The sequence below is a fragment of the Peromyscus maniculatus genome, chromosome 2 (assembly GCF_049852395.1).
Source record: "Peromyscus maniculatus bairdii isolate BWxNUB_F1_BW_parent chromosome 2, HU_Pman_BW_mat_3.1, whole genome shotgun sequence".
Taxonomy (NCBI): Eukaryota; Metazoa; Chordata; class Mammalia; order Rodentia; family Cricetidae; genus Peromyscus; species Peromyscus maniculatus.
Window position 1 is genome coordinate 129628733 of NC_134853.1, and position 23660 is coordinate 129652392.

At 45.2% G+C, this 23660-nt stretch overlaps 2 protein-coding genes across 2 annotated transcripts; both read left to right on the forward strand.

The window, feature by feature from the left end:
• The first annotated feature begins 321 nt into the window (after positions 1 to 321).
• Txndc12 (thioredoxin domain containing 12) lies at positions 322 to 22385 on the forward strand. The gene is made up of 7 exons (XM_006977745.4): positions 322 to 630; positions 9492 to 9552; positions 15013 to 15065; positions 18229 to 18302; positions 18710 to 18779; positions 20008 to 20091; positions 21669 to 22385. Exons 1-7 carry the CDS (start codon positions 540 to 542, stop codon positions 21746 to 21748), a joined length of 513 nt encoding a protein of 170 aa, XP_006977807.2. The 5' UTR covers positions 322 to 539; the 3' UTR covers positions 21749 to 22385.
• On the forward strand, positions 9580 to 22385 carry Kti12 (KTI12 chromatin associated homolog). The gene is made up of 6 exons (XM_076564717.1): positions 9580 to 12654; positions 15013 to 15065; positions 18229 to 18302; positions 18710 to 18779; positions 20008 to 20091; positions 21669 to 22385. Exon 1 carries the CDS (start codon positions 11401 to 11403, stop codon positions 12454 to 12456), a length of 1056 nt encoding a protein of 351 aa, XP_076420832.1. The 5' UTR covers positions 9580 to 11400; the 3' UTR covers positions 12457 to 12654; positions 15013 to 15065; positions 18229 to 18302; positions 18710 to 18779; positions 20008 to 20091; positions 21669 to 22385.
• Positions 22386 to 23660: the final 1275 nt, after the last annotated feature.

Consider the following 23660-nt stretch of genomic DNA (forward strand, 5'->3'; position numbering starts at 1 on the left):
ATGAAATGCTGTAGCCTAGTCTTTTTAATGTGTACAGGGGGACGGGAAATTCCAAGCCAACGGGTGACAGGTCCTCTGTCGTGAGACGCAGAATTCACAGATAATAATTTGCATTTTGAATAAATTTAGTGCAGTGGTCCCTGGGAGGGAGGGGCTGGGCTGGAGCTCAGACGCAATTAACAACGGTTCTCCCGAACCTCTCCCCAGCCCCCACCATCTCGGTCCACCTTATCGGGCTGTGCTCCTAGGCTTGGACAAACAGGATTTAGGGAAAGCAAACTCGAGATATACTCCCCTATCCTTCTACGTGAGCTGCACCTTTAAACTTACTCCATTCCAAAGCGGACCCCGGAGGCACCGCCCACATCCGTCTAACATCACTTCCTCCAGTGTTTGGTGAGGGGGGAAAGAAAAAAAAAAGGAAAGAAATCTGGGAACCGGAGGGGTTGGGCTGAGCGGCGATTGGAGAGCGGAGCGGACCCTCTGCTAGGAAGCCTGTGTTCCCTCAGTCCGGTGGCCCTGCAACTACCACCGTGGAAATGTCGCTTCGTTTCGGGGCCACCTGTTTGCTGTGCTTCAGTTTTCTGGTCCTCATCACTTCTTCAGACGGACGCACTGGGCTTGGAAAGGGTCAGACCTTGTTCTTATCGTAATCTTTACCGACCCCGGGTCCCCTTCTTGTCCTAACACTTTTCTTCTCTCGCTGTATCTTAGGCCACACCAGATTCCTTTTTATCGTCCTCAACTGCTCCGGGGGATTTCTCGGGGTAGGGAGAGAATTTAAGAGAGGGAAGTTGTACTTGAGGGCGCTCTTCATTCCTGGGTTTGGGAAGATATGGCTCTTAAATTGGGATGTTTTAAGAGTCCAACATTGTAGTGTTGAGTGTTTGGGAAGCCTTTAGGAACCATCACCTTTCCGCCCGAAGAAACAGGGTCGCTGGTGACCAGTGTTTCAGAGATAGCCGCTTGGGTCTGAAGGTTCCTCACCATTTCCACGACCCCGCTCCTGATTACCCAGGAGATGCAGAAGAAAGAGCCCAATGAAGGCTAGGTCTTCTGCTAGGTCACCAACAGTTGTCATTGGTGTAGCTCAGCTAGTGTGTTGGAAGAAACTGATTCTTTAGATCGAGGGAGCAGTGATTATGAATGAAGGTTAGGAAGTGTGAACACCATACTCCATGTTATTACCTACATCTTTTAAACTTAAATACCTTCTCATCAGTTCTTTTTTGAAAGCTGAAATCGACTAACTGGGTGAGTTGTAAATGGATCCCAATCTCGCTTTGGTTATTTTTGTATACTGACCTTACTGTATGGGTTCCTTCTGCTGCTGCTGGTGGTGGATGTGTATGTCTGTATGTGTTAAGTGTGGTATCTGACCACGTGTATGCTGGTGCATATGGGCACACCTGACTAAGCCAGAAGAGGATGCTGGGTGTTTTCCTCTGCTGCTTGTACTCCACTTTATGAGACAGGGTGTCTCATTGAACCTGAGCTCACCACCATTTAGGCTGGAGGGGCTGACCAGTGAGCTCCTGGGATCCCATCCCCAATGCTGAGAGTTACAAGAATGAGTTGCCATGCCAGATTTTTATATGATTAGTTAAGATTTGAACTCAGACCCACTTGTCTTCATAATTATTCTTATCTGCTGAGCCGTCTCTCCAGGCCCAATCATGCTGTTTTTAATTTTAAAGGATTTATTTTTTGTGTGTATGCATGTGTGTATGTGCAAATATGTGGCCCGTGTAGGTCAGAAGAGGGTGTCAGCTCCCCGGGAGCTGGAGGTACAGGCAATGTGAGCTGCCTGACATGGGTGCTGGGAACCCAACTCTGGAAGAGCAGCGAGTTCTCTTAACTGTTGAGTCATCTCTCCAGCCCATTTGTTTGTTGTTGGTGGTTTGGTTTGGTTTTGGTTTTGGTTTTTTCGAAACAGGGTTTCTCTGTGTAGCCCTGGCTGTCCTGGAACTCGCTCTGTAGACCAGGCTGGCCTCCAGCTCAGAGACTCATCTGCCTCTGTCTCCCAGGTGCTGGGATTAAAGGCGTGCGCCACCACCGCCCAGCGGTTGTTTGCTTTTAATGTTCCATATTTTTGCATTCCTTCCTGGGCAATGCGACTGAGTGGAAATTTAGTGGACGCAGTCACTATGTTAGACTAGACTGAACGCAGTCACCTATGTTAGCATTGATGTTTGGTCACCAATCATATATTGGTCATTGGCTTGGGTACTAGAGACATGGCATTAAAGAGACAAAGTTCTTGCTTTGGATGTATATTCAAGTCAGAAAGAGGGTGAGAATAGGAGAGATTCATGGCAGATTAATAGGAGAATTTCAGCTTTTATCGTATAATGCTGTGGTAGAGTAGGAAGTAAAAAAGCTGAGAAGGACAAGGCAGCTGCCATTTACTTGAGTTAGGAAGGTGAGAAAAAGCTTTTCTAAAGTGAGGTGTAGATTTCCACCTATGAAGGAAGTGATAAACTGCATAGTGAGTCCTATTAGGTCACAATGTCTCAAGTACTGATAATCCTATTGTAAAACAGACTGATTTATGTATTGCTTACATATAGATTCTGTGGACATAAGATGATATCATACTCACCTCACCTCAAAAGAGAAAAAAAGTGCTACCCGAGGCAGGAGTTCCCAAGATGTTGGATGAATATTCTTTCTTCCAGGAAGTTTAGATGGCTCCAGCTCTTTCTAGAAGATACCTTGGCGGTTTGCAGAGAGGAAGGACTGAGTGACCTTTCCTACCCTCCCCCAGCAGTTTTCATTGTGAAGCGCAAACCCAGCAGTTTGGGAGTGTGAACTATACTGGAATTATTAGGCCCAGATTTTAATCTTGGTCAGGCTGTTTAGCCAGTTCTGGTCTTCGAGAGGGTTGGATTAGAAATGTGTCCTGAGGGCCTTGCGGCTCTAACATCTCCAAAAACACTCTCTGTTCTCTGTAGACTAGAAATCTAAAATATATCACCCATGACGAGAAGCATAGTGACTAACATTTACTTTTTGTATGCTGGCTTCCAGGCACTGATCGGTGCAGTTTTTCACACAGTGACTAATTTAATTTCATAGTAACTCTATGAGATGGGTAATATTTCCCTTGTCATCCCCATTTCACAGATGAAGACTCTAAAATGAGGCATTAGGAGTTAACTAGTAAGTGGACAGTACACCACTCAGGCCTCCAGTGCAAGGGAAGAAATGAGACATTTCTGTGCTCATCCCGCCTGTAATAGAAATAGATGACTTCAATCTCCGGAAATAAAAGCGGGCACAGTACCACTCCATGCCCCGTTTACAGGCACAATCCCTCCATGAGACCTGCTTTGGTTAGCTGTATTTAGCACTGTGCAAACAATAGAAGGGCTGAACTCGGATTCCAGCTCAGCTTTCCGACTGCAGACATCACTTGGCCACACTGTCACTCTACCTTTCAGGCACAGTGTCCCTATCTCAGGCCTGGCTGCCGCTCTGACACTCGACCTTTCGTTCTCTGGGTTTCACCAGCTGGAGCGTGGGCTGATGCTTTTCTAATGTCTTTAAAACAATCTTTAGGACCAAGAGCTTGGACACTGACATAAATACTGTGTTTGGCAATGGCTTTTCCTGATTTAAACATCATCTTGGGGGACAAAAAAGAGCTGCGGACATAGGAGCCTTTAGCTTCCTTTGCAGATGACTGGCAGGTGACACCTTAGGAAACTGGAGTGTCCACAGAGGTGCTGCCATGGCCAGGAGTATGGGTGCTTAAGACTGTGCCTGTGCTGGGCGGTGGTGGCACACACCTTTTAATCCCAGCACTCAGGAGGCAGAGCCAGGTGGATCTCTGTGAGTTTGAGGCCAGCCTTGTCTACAGAGTAAGTTCCAGGAAAGGTGCAAAGCTACACAGAGAAACCCTGTCTCGAAAAATAAAAAAAAAAAAAAAAAAGAAAGAAAGAAAAGAAAAAAGGAAAGATATAGCAGAAAATACAGAGTTTGCATATAGGCCCTTTCTCTTTCCCACTTCCTATATTAGCACTGACACATTTGCTAATGAAGATCTCCAGTTGATATTACACTGAACTATTAGTGTGAATTTTGTGCATTTTGACCAATGTAATGACACTATTAGTTTGCCTGGGCTGCTATAAGTACTATAGATTAAGTGGGGCTCTATTATCTTTATTCATGTATGTGTGTGTTCATACATGTGGAGGCCAGAGGTCAGCCTCAGGTATTGTTTTTCAGGTGGCCATCCACATTGTTTTTGAGACAGAATCACTCTTGGGACCAGGGCTGGCTGGCTGGCTAGTGAACTCCAGGGATCCTGGAATCTTTTCGTCCCCAGCACTGGAATTAGAGGCCCAGCTTTGTACATGGATTCAGGACTGAAGTGGGTCTTCCTCCTTGTGTAGCAAGTGCTTTACAGACTGAGCACTAAATTGGATGGTTTAAACAACAGAAATGTATGTGTTTATGATTCTAAAGGCTTGAAAACAAGATCAAGATGTTGGCAGCGTTGGTTTCTGCTTGTTCTGGCTCTTTTCTTTCTCTATTAACATGGTTTTCCCTCTGTGTGTATTTAATCTCTTCTTTCAAGATGTAGGACCAACTTCATTACCTCTTTAAACCGTGTCTTCAAACAGTGTCATATTATAAAGTACTAAGGATTAGAACTTCAACATAGCTAGGGAGAGACATTATGCACAGTTCAGGCTGTAACAACCTTGATCCGACAGTGCACTGTAGTATTACAGAATAGCTTGCTGGCATCACATGCCCACATTAAATGGGTTCTGGGGCTCAAACTTGACTGCCTGAGAGCTCCTCAGCCCCTGCTTTTTTTTTTTTTTTTTTTTTTTGCTTGTGTTTTTGTTGTTTGATTTTGAAACCAAATTGAATGAATCCCAGGCTGGCCTCAAAACTGAAACACTTAGTATGACACCGAGAACAACCTTAAAATTATGATCCTCTTGTCTCTACCTCTTCACTTCTGGGATTGCAAATATATGCCACCTTTTCCTGGTTTAGGTTTGACAGTTTATTTTATGAGTCCATGAGTTATTTCTCTAAACACTTCGTATGTAGTTTTTGTTCTGTTTTGTTTTTAATTCTGTGGTTGATAAACCTAGTACCTAAAGCCCTCGTGGCCTAGCTCTGTTGCTTCTGATGATTTGCTTTCACACACATACACATATCCAATTTGTGGATCTATGGTGGTGAACTCACAATAGTTGTTCATCATTAACTACCTTAGAGTCCTAATGTGGGGAATGTTTCCTTCCAGAAAGGTTTGATATTTACTGAGACTGGGAGTGGGTGGGGATGAACTGGGTTTCAGACCTGGAATCCCTCTAGTTTTCTTTTGTGGTTTAATAGGAGAGTCTCACTCAGGCTCATCTCCAGCTTGCCAGATCATAATAGATGTTTGCTTTTGGGGTGGGTGGCCTCACCTTTGCTTGTTCTTCTGACTTTGGCTTACTCTGTGTTTGCGGAGGGATTTCCATTGTGGCAGTTGAGTCCGTCCTGAAAGTCTGTTTTATCTAGGATGCCATTGTTTTGTGGGTGGGTATCCTTGCAGGCTCTTCAGTCAGGCATGTTGCCAAAACAGGATCCAATTGTCCAGGTTTGAGGCTTGTGAATAGAGTGATGACGAACACCTTCAGCACCTTCCAGTTCTGGGCATCTTCCCAAATTCACTCTCAATGATTCTTTCTTCAGCGTCAAACTTGGGGCCTTAGGCAAATGACACTTCCCTGTCTCCATACTGTTGAGATGGAAAAATGATGGTGGTTAGTTTGGATATTGCTCCTGTGTGTTAACAGGAGTGAGCTTGTGTTTCCCTGTGGTAGAACGCTGATAACAAGTAGATTGTAATTCATTTGGGGGAAATAAATTTCTGAAAGACAAATGTAGTCACTGAAAAGGCACAAGGCTGGATGTTCAATCTCAGGTTGGTTGTTTCGCAGTGAGATAACCTAGTATAATTTACTGCCTTCTCAGAGTCTCAGCTGTAAAGAAAAGCAAAAGCTACTCCATACTGGTGTTCACACTCTGTGTTAACACTTTTATAATTTTGTTTGCTATTCAGAAATAACCTTACGAGAGACCATGATGATACCTATCCGAATCTGGGGAAAACTGAGGTCTAGAGAGGGGAAATAGTGAATGATTGCCAAGGTAACAGAGTCGGCGTGTATAATGTGCTGTCCACGTATGAGGTGGTTAACAGTAGCAGATACAGGGAGCATCCCAGAAGAGAGGCCAAAAGGCCAGAGGACGGGAAGCAACGCTGTGAGCTGTGAAATGCTGTCCTCTGGACAGGACATGGCTGTGGCCCCCTGCACACGGGTCTCACAAGCCCCACTCCCCTGGGAGGAGCTATAGGTGTAAGGACCACAGGAGACACAGGACACACCTACAGAGGAGATTTGCCCCGAGGGACAAAGGGCAGGGAATAAGAGACAAAGACAGGAGATAGAGGACAGGGGTGGGGTGGGGGAGATGTTTGCCCTGGAGGGACAAAGCGCTGCCTCTGGACAGAGAGGAGACAGATATGGCCCATAGGAAAACAACAGTTTTAAGAATTTAACAATTCTCTAACTGATAGAGCCAAAAGGGAGATTTTGATTGCTAGACTTGAGTACTTTGAGAGCTGGACCTTGGTGGTCAGCCTCAGGAGGAGGAAATGGCCAAATAAGGGAATAGACCTTGGTGGCTTCAGGAATGTAATCTATGGTTTGGCCGGGGGGAGAAAGGTGTTAGCCCAGATCGCAGGGACCCTCAAAAGACCACCACAGAGACCGAATCCCGCATGTAAAAGCAAAGAGCCTTTATTTCAAGCTCTGGAGCTTGGTCCCTCTGTCTGTCCAACACAGCGGTGAGAGCAGAGAGCTCTGAGCTCAGGTGGGGCAGAGTTTTTAATCATAGCAGAGGTTGGGGTGAGGGGATGTCCAGGGTCCAGGACCCTGATTGGCTGACAATTGTCTAGGGGTATCTGTAAAACAAAAATAGGTGTGTGCTAGACTCAAGGGCATCTGGCCACCTTATCTAATGGTTAGAATGTTTGGGATGTCAGGTACTTCTTCATCCCTGGGTGGTGTCAGATTAAGGCTTTTCCTGGATCTGGGTGTTGCCTGCCAGTAAGCCTGTCACAGAAACTGTGTCTAGGCCCAGAAGCCTGTCCTGGCTGCTGTGTGGTCAAGCTGTTTTGGGGCCCCTTCACAAAAGGTAAATGATGAAACCTGTCTGAGCCATGTTTGCCATGGGCTTGCTAGAGCCCTTCCAGTAGGTCTGTAACCTAGCGCGCACGCGCGCGCACACACACACACACACACACACACACACACACACACACACACAGGAGGGGGACTTAGCAGGAAGAAGGGCTTTAGTGAGAGGGAAGGATAAAAGAGGATAACATATAAATGAAGTTTTGAAAGAATAAATCAATTTAAATAAATTTGTCTAACATTGTGATCTCTAGTGTTTTCTGGATATAACAGAAGATTTTTAAGAACTCTTTTACGAAGGACTTGCAATAGTCATGTGTACTGCTAAGTGCTAGGGAAACAGGAAAAGATACCAGAAGTTTGGTCCCAGCATTTAGGGAATTCCCCCTTGGAATAAGGGAAATGGACACACAAATGTTTAAAGATTCTGCCTGGGAAATGTAGTGGGACAAGAGCTGAGTGGTTTGTGAGTGCGTCCTATCAAAAGAAATGCCCCTGGACTTGAACCTCAGTGCTGAGTTGGAGGCAAGGGTGGGCAAGAAAGGCAGAGGTAGACCGATTATTAAACAGCTTGGAGGGGAGGGAATACACACAGAGCTGCATGTAAAGAGGCGGAAATAAATACTTCTGTGTCTTGAGTTTTGAGAGAAGTGTAGAGTGAGGTTGCAGAAGTGAGTGGGGTTCTTTTACATGTCTTTCGCTCTTAAGACAGTCTTTCCTGTAGCTTTAGCTGTCCTGGAACTGTATGTAAACCAGGCTGGCCTTGGAATTCAGAGATCCACCTGCCTGCTCTTCTCCCTTAGTGTGCGCCACCACAACCAGCCAGGTGTTTTGTTTTGTTTGGGTTTTTCCAGACAGGGTTTCTCTGTGTGCCCTGGCTGTCCTGGAACTCTCTTTGTAGACCAGGCTGGCCTCAAACTCTTACAGATCCACCCGCTCCGCCTCCCCAGTGCTGGGATTAAAGGCATGGGCCACCATTGCCTAGCCAAGCCTTGTTTTCTTGTTGAAGCCTTTGTAAGCAGTCTTTTGAGAGTTGACCTTTTACTTGGAACATTAGATATCCTCTGGAATTTTTCTTACTAAGCAATGATGTCATTGAAAAAGATCATGGGGGCCAGGGAGGTGCATCAGTGGGTAAAGGTGCTTACCACAAATGTTGCCAACCTGAGCTCAGTCCCTGGGACCCACATGGTGAAAAGAGAGGGCCAATTTTTGAAGGTTGTCCTCGGACTTCCACACGGAGGCTGTGGCATATGCATGCCCACATAAAAATGTAAACAAATGTAGTTTTATTTATTTGTTTGTTTGTTTTGAGACACGGTTTCTCTGTGTAGTTTTGGAGCCTGTCCTAGAACTCACTCTGTAGCCCAGGCTGGCCTCGAACTCACAGAGATCCGCCTGCCTCTGACTCCCAAGTGCTGGGATTAAAGGCGTGTGCCGCCGCCACTGCCACCGCCACCACCACCCCGGCTTTTATTTATTTATTATTTATTTATTTTTTCCAAGACAGGGTTTCTCTGTGTAGCTTTGCGCCTTTCCTGGAACTCGCTTTGTAGACCAGGCTGGCCTTGAACTCACAGAGATCCGCCTGCCTCTAAATGTAGTTTTAAAAAGAAAAAAAAAAGCCAGGTGGATCTCTGTGAGTTCGAGGCCAGCCTGGGCTACCAAGTGAGCTCCAGGAAAGGCGCAAAGCTACACAGAGAAACCCTGTCTCGAAAAAACAAAAAACAAAAAACAAAAAAAAAAAAAAACATTCTGGCTGAATGACAATTAATGCACCTGACCTCATTTTTTAGTTCCTTCTACCAATATTCAGAGGTAGAAATTAGTGTCTTGATTTTACAGATTTTATAGACATTGGGACTTAAATGGCTTCCTTCAAAACCCCACATACTTCATGTGAAGTGGAGGTACAGATCCATGTCTTTGTGACGCCAAAGCTGCACCGTGTGGCACTTCAGGGATACACTTTCTGGTTACAATGCATTCTTATTCACTCACAGTATTGTTGGCATAGTATGTGGTACTTCACATCATTATTTAATCTCCCTAGCAATTATTAACTAGATGGTATTATCTCCATTGAGAGGCATGAAAACAGGCGTGGGAAATGTGACAATATACGAGAAAACAGTGAGCTGGGTGTTGGACGCCAGGCTCTTAGCTTTTTTTTTCTCTTCCTGTTTGTGGCTCTATTATAAACATGTCTCACTTCCTTCTGTGTCTATGATCTTTGTTCATTGTATGGATGTTTATAAGGCTCTTTCCTTCTAGGTTTTGGAGATCATATCCACTGGAGGACTTTAGAAGATGGGAAGAAAGAAGCAGCTGCAAGGTATGAAGCATGGTGTCATGCCATTTATAGTAACAAAACTTTCTGTTACTTCATAGAATCATTAATTTAGCATTGTTTTCAGGTGAAGGGCCATGTCAAGGCCCCACAAGAACTAAAGTTTTGTTACTGATAACAAAAACTCAGCACTTACTGGGTACTGGGTGTTAAATGATCTGAATTACCTCGTTTAGTTTTCACATTTCTATGAAGTATTGCTACTTTCCTTTTTAGCAATGAGAAATTAAGGCACTCACAGTTAATTTGCCCAAGATCCCAAGTTGGTATATAGCAGAGCTGAGTTTCGAACATCTCTTCGGGTTCTTTAACTAAAGAGCCTATGCTCTAAACCCAAAAGTTAAACTGTCTACTAGCCTAAGGCTACAAAACTGTCATATTTCAGGCTTATGTACAACAACCCAGAGCTTAAGGGCTGGGGGAGGAGGCAGAGGCCGGGAACTGCCCATTTTACATGGGTTGGTTTCTTTGGTCTTCACAACTTCTGAGATTGGTATGCCTATGAAATAACTTACGTTTTATAGAAAAGAAACCGAAATACAGAAAAGTGAAGTTACCTTGCAGAATTTAAACTGCTATTAAGTAGCAGAGCCAGGACTCTCACTTCTCTACTGTACTGTGTTGGAGATTTACCCTACCCCAGCATGTGTGTCCTGTGTGATACCACACCGCTGGCGCAGACATGCTCACACTCACACTTCTGCGCCTACCCAACTACTGCCTGCTATTCCAGAACAGAGTCTACAGTCTCAGGACACTGGTGTCTCAAATTTTCTGCAGTAGAATTGCCAGATTTAATAATAGAAATAAAAGATGCCCAGCTAAACTTAAATTTTACATAAAGGAACATAGAATATGTCCGTGCAGCTTAATGCAATTTTAAAAAAATCTTAAATTCAGATTGAATTGGAAAATCTACATTGTATTTGACAACCCTATCCAAGAGGAAAATTCCCATTAGTCTTTCAAGTTAAAAATTAAGTAATTTGCCGGGCGGTGGTGGCGCATGCCTTTAATCCCAGTACTCCGGAGGCAGAGGCAGGCGAATCTTTGTGAATTCGAGGCCAGCCTGGGCCACAGAGTGAGTTCCAGGAAAGGTGCAAAGCTACACAGAGAAACCCTGTCTCGAAAAACAAAAACAAATTAAAGAATTTGACCCGAGGATGTAGCTCAGTGGTAGGGCCTGCATGAGGCCCTAGACCAGCACCCCTCTCCCAAAGAAACAGAAACAAATTAAAATACCAGTCAGTTCTTCAATGAGTTTTCTGGGCAGCTCTCCACTTTTGTTCTTCACACTAATGCACGGCTACCCATAGCATTTTTTACTGTGTCAGGACACTTAATTCTCCCAGTTAAGACCCTTAATTTCCTTAGGGGAACAGTTTTATGTTCATATCATACCATGGAAAGATGTTGACGATTGAAGTAGTTGTTATGAGTGTTATGAGTAAACCTCTACTAAGAGCTACGAGGTGTAAGAGAAGTCCTGAATAGAGAAGCATCCTTTGTAAATTGCTTTCCGTGTGCTAAATCTGGTGCTAGTAATTTTGTAGAATGCCCATTAATTAAATCCTAATTAATAAATAGGCATTTTCTTTGACGGCAGGGCAATCATCCTCTTAGGCCTATAGCATTTGGTGTCAATAACCGATGCCATTCTAATCTCCTTTCTGAGAATTTCGGTCCTTGAACTAGTCGGTTTAGCGTTCCCGTTTCCATAGAAACAAATGCTTGTAGCCACGTGTGTGTGGGGGAAACCAGGACGTCCGGGCTTCACTTCCGGTTCGTGCCGGAAGTTGACGCAGCGTCCGCACATGGGCGGCCCCGGAGAACATGCCGCTCGTGGTGTTCTGCGGGCTGCCGTCGACCGGCAAGAGCCAGCGTACGGAAGAGCTACGCCGGGCGCTGGTCAGCGAGGGCCACACGGTGCACGTGGTGGACGATGCTTCGGTGCTGGTCAATCCGGACGCGGCGGTGTACGGCGACTCCGCCCGTGAGAAGACGCTGCGCGCGGCGCTGCGGGCCGCGGTGGAGCGGCGCCTGAGCCGGCAGGACGTGGTCATCCTGGACTCCATGAACTACATCAAGGGCTTCCGCTACGAGCTGTACTGCCTCGCGCGGGCCGCGCGCACGCCGCTCTGCGTAGTTTACTGCATACGCCCGTTCTGGCCGAGCCGCAGGCCTCAGGTGGCCGGCGCCACGGATGACCGCGGCCCGGCTGTCAGTGTGAGCTGGAGGTCGCGCGCCGGGGAGGGTGAGAGACCTCCGGTGGCCGGCGCTGCCGGGGGACAGCGCGCCGCCAGCCCGGTCGCAAATGGGGCAGGCCTGCCGGCTGTCCCCCGGGAACTGGATCCAGAGGAAGTCCCGCCCCCAAATCTTCCAGCCGGAGTCACTCCGGAGTCGGAGCCATCTGCAGAGCCCGCGTCCAGTGCCTTTCCGCCCGAACTTTTGGAGTCCTTAGCGCAGCGCTTTGAGTCTCCCGACTCCCGGAACCGCTGGGATCGACCTTTGTTCACCGTGGTGGGCTTAGAAGAGCCATTGCCGCTGGCTGAGATCCGGGCTGCTCTGTTTGAGAACCGGGCCCCCCCACCCCATCAGTCGACGCAGTCCCAGCCCCTAGCCTCTGGCGACTTTCTGTACCAGTTGGACCAGGTTACGAGCCAGGTGTTGACTGCTCTGATGGAAGCACAGAAGAGCGCTGTACCCGGAGACGTGTTAACACTGCCTGGCACCACTCAACACCTCCAGTTTACCCGGCCCTTGACCTTGGCGGAACTGAGTAGCCTCCGTCGCCAGTTTATTACCTACACAAAAATGCATCCCAACAACGAGAACCTGCCTCAACTGGCCAACATGTTTCTTCAGTATCTGAGCAAAAGTTTGGACTAATAGCGGTAGTGGGAGGCGGCGATGGCTCCTGTCTTTACTCCACTGTACTCTGTCTAGGAAGAATGGTCCGAAGGTCTACAGAGCGTACTGTAGTACTAGGATTGCTACACTGAGTGACTCGTTTTCTTGACTGCCTCTGTGCGTGTCACATCTGAGTGTATAGCATGAGCTGAGGCATAGGAGCTCCAGAAATCTCAGGTGGGCAGAGTTTTTCTTTGGTTGGGCTCTGCTTGGGGATACCAACTACATCGGGATGGAGGAGAATTGTTTTAGATCAGCTGAGTAGAAAACGAAGACGATACAGTTTTGTATGGCCCTTCTTTCATACAAGTTTTTTTGAGTACACTACTTCTTGCTATCTATCCTGGAGCTTCTTCGAACACAGGTGCATCTTTTGTTCTGGGGAACTGATATTTGTGTAAGACAACCATTAGATATTTCTTCTAATAAAATCTTTTAAAGTTGTCTGCTGGACTCTTAATTTAATGTTATCCCTGCAAGCTAATACTTTTTATATACATGTGTTGTGGCATGTCTTTGGCTGCTAGTATTTTTATATGAGAGGCTCAGTTGTTTGGCCTATACGTTGTGGTACCTCCCATAACGATTGTGCTTCATCGTGTATTCCAAGGCAAACAACATCGTCATCTTAATTTTGTTGGTAACAAACGGTAAGTACTGGATCGCCGTTATCTATATGATTTTTTCAGACTTTTGCCTTGAGAAATTTTTTGTGTGGAGTGCACACATGCTCAATAGGATGAAGGGTAGCTATCACAGAACCTGTGGAGGATTAACTAGCTGCTGGGAGAAGGTGCTTTTGGAAGACTGTAGAAAAGTTAGTATTTGAAATACCGCTGTAGAAAAATGGTATATTTTTATGTATAATAACATTTCTTATCTAGATGGCTCTTTTAAATGAAGGACACTATAATGAACATTGGTTTTGGAATCAGTCTTTTTGTTAGATTATAAATGGCAGAACTTAAACCTTATGTGGTCTGTTAGTTAATCTCTTGGGAGTCTTGATCTTTCTGGGTGGGGCTGGGGATTGAACCCATAACCTTGTACATGCTGGGCATGTGCTTTATATACCATTGAGCTACATCACAGATTAATTTTCTCCTTTCTGTGAGACCATTAATAGTATCCACCCTAGATGAGTGTGTTGGCATATGCTTGTAATTCTAGCACTCAGGAGGCTGAGGCAGGAGGATTGCCATGGGTTTTAGCCCAGTGTAGGTTACATAGAGACCCTGAATCAAAAGTACAAGGACAGATGAGATGGCAGGTGGTGCAAGAGTGCTTGCCTCCAAGCCCAACAGTCCAAGTTCAATCCCTGGGACTTACACCGTGATAGAAAACCTGTGATCTCCAGTGTACATGCTCTCTTCCTTCCTTGCTAGGTCTCCCAGGAGCATGCATGGATGCAAATACACTCAAATATAATTATTACGCCAGGCAGTGGTGGCAGATGTGTTTAATCCCAGCACTCAAGGAGGGAGAGGCAGGCAAATCTCTGAGTTCCAGGACAGCCAGAGCTACACAGAGAAACCTTGTATTGAAAAACCAATAATAAGTAAGTATAATTATTTTTCACACTCAAGTAAATGTAATTATTCATTGAAGTGCAGGTTCTCACTATGTAGCCTTGGCTGGCCTGCAACTCACTATTTAGACCAAGCTAACCTCAGATTCAGAGATCAGCCTCCAGACTGCTGACATTAAAAGCCATGTGTCACAATGCCTGGCCCATAATTACAAGTTTTTAAAGTTTGTACCCTAGTGATATTTGTGGAGCTATCTAGTTTAATACATTTTAGTTATGGTCACCTGCATCCTGCCATCTCCTTACCCTTGTCCTTCTTGTGTGGTTTATAAGCCTTTGCAAATATCAAAGGCCCAAGTCAGTCCATTCAGATTTTTAGTAAGTCTAAGGTGAGGTAGCTAAACAGTTCACCTAACACTTACTAAATGAGCTAATCATGTCGACTAGCACTGGCGTAGAGTGAATGCTGTGTGTTTGAGATCAATAACGATGTATGTGGTGGACATAGCAGATGTAAAGATGCTGACAGTACCGTGTCTGAGACATTCTAAGTGTCATGGAGAGGGTGACGGAATAGTGCTGGACACCTAAGCTCAAGCTGTCACGCTTACACAGCAAGCATTTTACCCACTGGCCCTGTTGATAATTTATATCCTAATTTTTTACTTAGATGCTAATGGAAGGTTTTTATTTACATGTTCAGTTGTGTAATAATCACTTAGAGATACAGTAACATCTAAAATACTATAATTTGATGTTTTTCTTCTATTCCACTTTTTTCTTCCTACTTTTAAAGCCAAATTTGCAGAACTAATGGAAACAGAATTTACAATCGTTTTTCTGATAATAATCTGTTAGTGAAATAGTTGGATTGTTTTACAGTTTCCCAACTGAAGCCATACAGCAGGAACATTTATATGCAGTACTCTGACTCAGTGAACTGCTTGTGGTTTTGTTAGCGTACTTTTGAAGGATTTTACTAGAATATAATTTCTTTGTTTTTTAAGTGGCTTGCCCCTGATGGTGATCATCCATAAGTCTTGGTGTGGAGCTTGCAAAGGTAAGTTCAAATGTTTCACTCTGACATCAGGCTTGCTGGCAGAGCACTGCTGATTTCCTTGAACAATACCAAATCAATTCGACACTTTCTCTCCCTTCGTGAAATTTGCAGTTATTTTTGCAGGAGGCTTGGGGGGGGGGATGGGACAATTAAGATACAGTTCACGTGGTGTATGGAGTTAAGTATTTTAATGTCATGGACAGTACATCTAAGCAGAATCTGGAATTCTGTACAGAGGGACATAAATGGTTTAGGGAAGGAAAGAATCAGTCGGAACCAGAGGATATTTGACTGTGGCGTGTTCTTTCTGCCTGCCATGTTACCAGTCAGGGTTTATCTTTCACTGATACACTACAACTAGTGAAATCCTAGTTGAAAAGAATCCTGTGATCCCTGCACTCAGGAAGCTGAAACAAGCATTGGCACAAGTTCTAGGTCACCCTGGACAACAGAGTGAGTCCTTGTCTCAAAAATCAGATCAATAAGAGGACTGTAAAAGCCAACTACTGTAGTGCATGTCTGTAATCCCAGCACTTGGGAGCCTGAGGCAGGAGGATCAGAAGTTCAAGGATAGCATGAGTTCCATCGAGAGACCCTGCTTTTTCTTTCTTAACTTTTTAAATTTTAGTTTTTCTTTAGTACACATTTGTTTATATTTCATTTTATTTATGAGTGTTTTTTGCCTGCATGTATATATGTGTACCACACTTAGGCTTGGTGCCTTCAGAGGGCAGAAGAAGGTAGATCCCCTAGAACTAAAGTTACAGAGGATTGTAAACCACCCCGTGGATCCTGGGAATCAAACTAAGTCCTCTGCAAGAGCAGTAAGTGTTCTTAACTGCTGACCCATTGCTCCAGCCCAGCATTTTATTTATATTTATTGTATGGGTGTTTTGTGTTGTTTTGTTTTGAGACAGGGTCTCATGTAGCCCAGGCTAACTGTGAACTCACTGTGTAGTGAAAGATGACCTCAAACTTTAGATCTTCCTGTCTCCCCGGAGTCCTGGAATTAAAAGTATGTGCCTCGCCGGGCGTTGGTGGCGCACGCCTTTAATCCCAGCACTCGGGAGGCAGAGGCAGGCGGATCTCTGTGAGTTCGAGGCCAGCCTGGGCTACCAAGTGAGCTCCAGGAAAGGCGCAAAGCTACACAGAGAAACCCTGTCTCGAAAAACCAAAAAAAAAAAAAAAAAAAAAAAAAAAAAAAAAAGTATGTGCCTCTCTACCTGGGTACTGTGGATCTAAGCCAGGGCACTGCATGCTGAACAAACATTTTCCTAACTGAGCTACACCCCCCAGCCCAAGAGACCCCATTATTTAAAAAAAACAAAACAAGGGCTGGAGAGATGGCTCAGCTGTTAAAGGCTAGGCTCACAACCAAAAAAACAAAACAAGAAAACAAACAACCAAACAAAAAAAAAAAACAGCAAAAACAAAACAAACCCCAGAGGTGGTGTTGCGCCTCCTTATCCCAGCACTTGGGAGACTGGGGCATGAGAACTGCAGTGAGGTCCAGGACAGCCTGGGTCATAGTGTGAGGGTCAACACTGCCCCCCTCATCAACTACTAACATTGTGGCTCCTTTTTCTATAGAAATAACATTGAAATATAACTATAAAAAGCAAACTGCCGAGGCCAATGAGATGTCTTATTGAGTAGAGACACTTGCTACACAAGTCTGGCATCATGAATTTGATTCTTGGAACACATGTAAAGGTGGAAGGAGAGAACGAACTCCACATAGTTGTCTTCTGACCTCCATGTGTGCTATATGGCACATGCATACACAGACATTTACAGTGTGGAGGTCAAGGACAACTTGTGGGGGTCCACTCTTTTCCCATGTCCTTACAGGGATTGAACTCAGGTCATCAGGAGTGGCAGCAGGCATCCTTACCCACTGAGCCATCTCTTCTGCCCATAAATAATCTTTTTGTTTTTGGGGGTGCAAGGTCTCACTATGTAACCCTGGCTGTGCCACAACTCACTGCATAGACCAGGCTAGCCTCAACCTGACAGACGTCCTCCTGTTGTGTCCTTGATTAAAGACTTGTGCTACCACACTCAGCTCCCCATTGTCCTTATTCCATAAATGAATCCCAGTTGTGGTCATATCACAATGCAAGTGTTACAAGCAGGGTGAGAAGCTAGGCGCCCAGTTCTTGTTTTATGATTGTATTGAAAAAAAAAAAAATTCTTGTCCTTATTACTTGTTACTGTTGTTTGAGACAGGTCTCACTGTGTGGTTCTGGCTGGCCTGGAACCCACTTTGTAGTCAGGGCTAGCCTGGAACTCAGAGAGATCCACCTGTCTCTTGAGTCCAGAGCTCTGGGAGTAAAAGTGTGCTACACCATGCCTGGCTTTTTTTTTTTTTTTTTTTTTTTTTTTTAAATTGGGACAGGTCTTGCTATGTTGCACAGGTTGGTCTTAAACTCAAGTAGTTCAAGTTACCTTTCTGCCTCTATCTCCGCAATAGCTGGGTCTACAACTGTACCATCGTGTTTTCTGGAGTTCTTTGTTCTAACTGTACATGTTGAGGACATGTACATTTGTGTGCATGTGGAGGCTGGAGATCAACCTTGAATATCTTTTCCAATTGGTTTCTATGTTTCTTTTTCATTTTATTTATTAATCTTGTGTATGTACTCACATGATGTGTGGGTAAATACCGGAGGATAACTTTGTGTATCGGTTTTCTCCTTTTACCTTTTCATAGATTCTGGGGATCAAATTCAGGTTGCCAGGCTTGCAGGGCAATTGCTTTTACCTGCTGAGCCATATTGCTGGTCCCTACTTAGTTTTTTGAGGCAAGGTCTCTCACTGGAACCTGGAGCTACCAGATTAGGTAAGGCTGGCTAGCAAGCCAGTCAGCCCCAGGGATCCTCCTGGATGCTGCAATTACAAGTGCGTGCTACCATGCCCTGTTTTTTTGGTGAGCACTGGGCATTGAACTTAGGTCCTCAGGCTTGCATGCAGCACTTTACAGACTAGACCATCTTCCCAGCCCTCAATTCTAGTTTTTTTAGACTTAAAAGTTTCGGTTGTATGAATTAGTTTAGCAATTACCTGACCCATCAATGGGAATTAGTGATGTTTATACTCACTAGGGTTTAAGTTTGATAATATTTCTGTCATTGCAAAATGTTTTCTTTTTTTTTCTCCCTAGCTTTAAAACCCAAATTTGCAGAATCTACAGAAATTTCAGAACTGTCCCATAATTTTGTTATGGTAAATCTGGAGGTAAGACTTCAAGAGTTACACACACACACACATCTACATCAACCTCTGTGATTTTGAGGTATTGTTTTAGACTTTGTATAAAGTGATACTGGGCAGAACTGGCTACTTGTATATGTTGTTTTTCTCTTGACCTCTGAACCCAGTGAATGGTGGGCAAGTGTGTCCAGGCAGAGCAAGTCCAGAGACCCAAGTTATGAGTGTCTGGTTTGTTGAATGGCAGTAACAATAAGCAGGTTAATGTGGCTAACGATGCCTGAACAAGGTAGAATGTGAAGTTTAAGACGTGCTAGGGGGGCATGAGCAGGTCATATAGAGCCTTTTGGCGGGAGCAAGCCTGGAATCCTCTGGGAGGCTTTGAGAAGAGGAGGAATATGCTCTTATCTAAGGTTTATATTTAATCTTAACAGGATGAAGAGGAACCCAAGGATGAAGATTTCAGCCCTGATGGGGGTTATATTCCACGCATCCTTTTCTTGGGTAAGGCAAAAGAGCCTGTTGCGTGACCCAAGATAAGATGTTGGTAGAGAAATGAATGATAAGCATTGAAATTATACTGGTGACAAACTGAAGTGTCCAAAAACCAAGCAGTCAAGAATGAGGGGCCTGGGGCAAGGTGCTGCATGCATGCCTATAATTCTAGCACTGGAGGATCGTGTGTTTGAGGCTGTCCTGGGCTCCAGAGAGATCTTGAGATAGTGATGGCCAGAAGAATATGAGTGAGAATGAGCAAGCTTCTCCCATTAACTAACCGCTGTTATCGGGAAGCATAAAGAGTGACCTTCCGTTGAGTCACTCAGAGTCATTTGGACATCACCCATGTATCAGACATGGTGTTAGACACTACTAGGAATAGATAAGTAGTTCCCGCCCTTGGGTCTGTATGCAGCTAAACCAATGGAATAGCATAATCAGGCATGTGTCTTTTAACATTTTTTTGTTTTTGTTTTTGTTTTTAAAGACAGGATTTCTCTGTGTAACAGCCTTCACTGTCCTGGAACGTGCTTTGTAGACCAGTCTGGCCTTGAACTCATATAGAGATCCACCTGCTTCCGTCTCCCAAGTGCTAGGAAAGGTGTGCACCACCACGCTTAGCTTTGTCTTTCAACAGTGGTGGCACGCATCTGTGATCCCAGCCCTAGGAGGTAGGAGTTCAAGCCCAGCCTCAGTTGGAAGTATGAGCCAGGTGCACGCCTTTAATCCCAGCACTGGGAGGCAGAAGCAGGGGGATCTCTGGGAGTTTGAGGCCAGCTTGGTCTGAGTTCTAGGACAGCCAGGGCTACACACAGAGAAACCCTGTCTCAAAAAAAAAAAAAAAAAAAAAAAGTTTGAGGCCATCCTAGAAAACATGAAATCCTTTCTCAAAAAACAAAACAAAAAACAAAACAAACAAACAGAAAAAAACCTCAAAAATTAATATACAGAAATTTTTTTGCCAGATTTAATGGGTGATACAAATAAGAAAATGTATACTTCTATCATTATCAAGCAGAAAGGGAATAGCATTTGCCAAGGTACAGGTGGAAGTGATAAGCTATGTTCAAGGAAATACATGGAATTTTTTATGATTATAGCATGAAATTTCAGTGTGGTGACATGATGATCTGCAGAGAAGGGTCTCATCTCCTGAGGGCCTGTCTACCAAATGGTGCTCCAAGTACCTTTCTGTTGTCATTACTGCAGTCCTCATACCATTTGTCTTCAATAGATCCCAGTGGCAAGGTGCGGCCTGAGATCATCAATGAGAGTGGAAACCCCAGCTACAAATATTTCTACGTCAATGCTGAGCAAGGTACAGTCCTGAGAGAAAGGGGGCAGAGGGGTTGATCCCAGGCCAGGTCTGTGACAGGAACCTATCTCTCAGCCTGTTGGCAGAACATCTCCCACATGACTAGGTTTTGGCTACATTCTATATCAGATACAATTAGAAGATAAAACTGAGCCATTGGAAAGCTAGTGACTGGTTAAAAGCTGAAGTGGTTGGTGTGTAAAATGAACAAAAAATTTCTTAATTAAAAAAAAAGCAGAAGGGTTGGAGCTTATGGAGGTGGTTGCTGGCTTCTGGCCTCAGTCAGAGTTGGATTTGATTTGTTTTTCATTGCACCTGTACTGTTCTTAGAAGAATCCAGAGGAAGAGGAATGTGAACTGTTAGCTGAGCAAGGCAAAGCAGTTTCCTAGATAGTAAACTAAATGGACATGCAATCTAAGAATTTGTCTCTGGCCGGGTAGTTGCTTGCCAAGTTGCCACATATCACTTATTGTTAGACTGCCCGGTCACTGGTCACTTTGTAGTTGTCCGTGGAACTCTTATTCCTAGATGGGGAAGGGGAAGAGATAGAGAGGTGTTATGTCTCTGTCCTCCGGGTAAGGAGGATGCACACACCTTAACCAGTGCGAGTACCCGGAAATGGCGTCAGATGCAGACTTCCCACACAGAGAGGGCAGTGGGGCTTTCGGCCCTAAGACTCTGCAGTTGCTCTCGTCGTCCCCACACTACCACAGTCCAAAGGGAAGCACAGGCCTTCCCAGAGTTCTCACAGCTTAATTGGCATGAGACTGGGAACATTCAAACCTGCCTTTACCAAGAGCACAAGTAAAACATGAAGGAAAAAACTAACTATGTTAGCTGCTTTTATGAACATGTGTGGGTTTGCAAGATTCCCAAGACAGGCTGGCTTGGCCCAGCTCCCACCTTGCTGTTGTAGAGCCACCACCCCTAGGCCTGCACGGCCCTCGCTGCCCTCCCGGAAGTGCAAACGGGTACATAGGAGGGGTTCCTGAGAGGCAGGAGACATTCGACTGCCTCGGTCTTTCCCCAAGCTTCTCTTTTTCCCCCCTGAGAACTTAACTTTTCCATTGTATTGATTAATAGTAGAAATGACAAGCCCTTCAGGAAAGGTCATGTCCTCTCGTGGTGTGCACGTGCATGCGTGTGTACTCACACCCATCACCATCTCTACGGGGAATGAGATAAATGCAGCAAAGGCCCAAGGGGGCAGCAGGAAGGTGTCCCCTCTTCCCCGAGTGACAGCTGAGCATGTGCAGCCATGATAGGCGTCAACAAGAACACTACAGGGTTAACCAAAGTAACAGTTAGGATTTCTATAGGTCTTAACAGTTTATGAAACACTTATTATCCGTGCTCTTTGCTTAATTTTCCTAACAGTCTGATATAAGTGGCATTCTCTCGCTTTATAGACTGGGAGGGAAGAGAGATCCATGACACGATAGGCCTGAAATCCAGAAGTAGATCTTGAGTTCGGGTCTCTTCTTACTTCTCTCCTAAAACATTTAAAGTCTATGCTTGTTGTCAGATGCCAGCTGCTAAAGATGACCCATGCTGACCCCACCCCTTACCTCTATTCCAGTCGTTCAGGGAATGAAGGAAGCTCAGGAGAGGCTGACAGGCGATGCCTTCAGAGAGAAACACCTTCAAGATGAGCTGTGACGTGAAGGAGTGTTCTGGAAGAAAAGCAGCAGGAGGGAGTCCCGAGGAATCACCCAGAAGAGTTAACCACCAGGAAACGGAGCTTTTCCCTACACCGCCAGAGGGGTTCTCCCTGGGGAAGAGGCATGCTGACGAAGCTGGGCTGTGCATCCGCAGCATGGCCAACCGTCTTCTGCTCCCTCTCCTAAAATATCCATCCCTTTGAATGGAAAGGATGAAACTCTGATACAAAACTTGAGCCACTCACTCCGTGTCAGTATTTGAGTCTTTACCCACTTCCTCCTACTGTGTTCATGCTGAAGTGAACGGAGATGCGAAGTATCTTTTCTATAGTGTTTTTTAAGAAGACATTCTCCTTTTCTCTTGGTGATAATCCCGGGTTTATTCCTGAATTCCTGTGCCCTTCCTTCTCTGCTCAGGCCTCCCCGTTCGCATGATTGTGTGTCAAGAACGGCGTGTGCTGGGACTCGGCCCAGCTGGAAGCATGCTTTCCCTGGTGCTGTTGGAGACGCTCAGTCCTTCAAGCCCTGTATGAGCCATTTTGTCAGTTCATCAACTCTGTTTTTGTACTGGGGTTAAAACAAAAGCAAAATATAGTAATTATTTCATTAAGCTTTAATAAAATTTTAAACAGAAAGGTGCTGTGGTGGCCTTTCATTATTAGAAAGGGAAGAAGGGCCGGCCAGTGGTGGCCCACACCTTTAATCCCAGCACTCGGGAGGCAGAGGCAGGCGGATCTCTGTGAGTTCGAGGGCAGCCTGGGCTACCAAGTGAGCTCCAGGAAAGGCAAAAAGCTACACAGAGAAACCCTGTCTCGAGAAACTAAAGGAAAAAAAAAAGAAAGAGAAAAAGAAAGGGAAGAAGGGCTAGCTAGCTACAGTAGAGGATGAGGAAGAAAACTGGCCTCTACTGAGAGTCCTAGCCTAGGACCCCTGCTCCTCCACCTACATCCAGGTGAACACCAGGGCGTTTCTTTTGTTATTGTTATCTTACGTTGCTCAGGTGTTCTCAAACTCTTTGGCTCAAGTGATTCCCCCATATCAGCCTCCTGAGCTCTTGGAATATAGATGAGAGCCACCTCTGTACTTTTAAAGCCTGAATTCCCTCTGCCTGTCTGAAATAGTGCAGGCCTTTTCTCTTTCCTGGGCTTATGGTGACAGCTCTGTAACTTGCCTACTTGCCTGTGATACTCTTTCCTGTAGCCCATCCTCCTTGCCTTCTCCAGAGTAATCTTTTCAGGACACTAATCCATGTCATTCCCCTGCTAAAAACCTTTCCTACTACCTTCAAGATTATGGTACTCCCTTAAAAATGTTGGGCTTTGGGCTGCCAGGCATCTCCTAATTGCTTACTGATTGCTCCTGACAGCCATGAGGAAGGTACTGTTGTAGCCTTTATTCTACAGAATACTTGTGGGTTTTGTGTATGTGTGTGCAGGTGCTTACGGAGGCAGAAGGGAGCATCAGAATTCCAGGAGCTAGAGTCACAGGCAGTTGTGAGTCTCATGACGTGGGTGCTGGGAGCTGAACTCTGCTCCTCTGGAAGAGCAGCAAGTGCTCTTTTTTTTCTTTCCAGGACAGGTTTTCTTTGTGTGGTTTTGGTCCCTGTCCTGGATCTCGCTCTGTAGACCAGGCTGGCCTCGAACTCACAGAGATCCACCTGGCTCTGCCTCCAAGTGCTGGGATTAAAGGTGGTGGCGCATGCCCAGCAAGTGCCCTTAACCACCAAGCCACCTCTCCAGCCCTAATTTTTTTTTTTTAACTTTTAAAGACAGGGTTTCACCATATCATCCTGGCTGGTTTGAAACTCAGAAATCCTCTTCTGCCCAAGTACTGTGATTAAAGGTGTGCTCTACCATGCCTAGCAGGTAGGTTCCTTTTATCCGTTCTCTTTAAACACCATCAACCAGTCT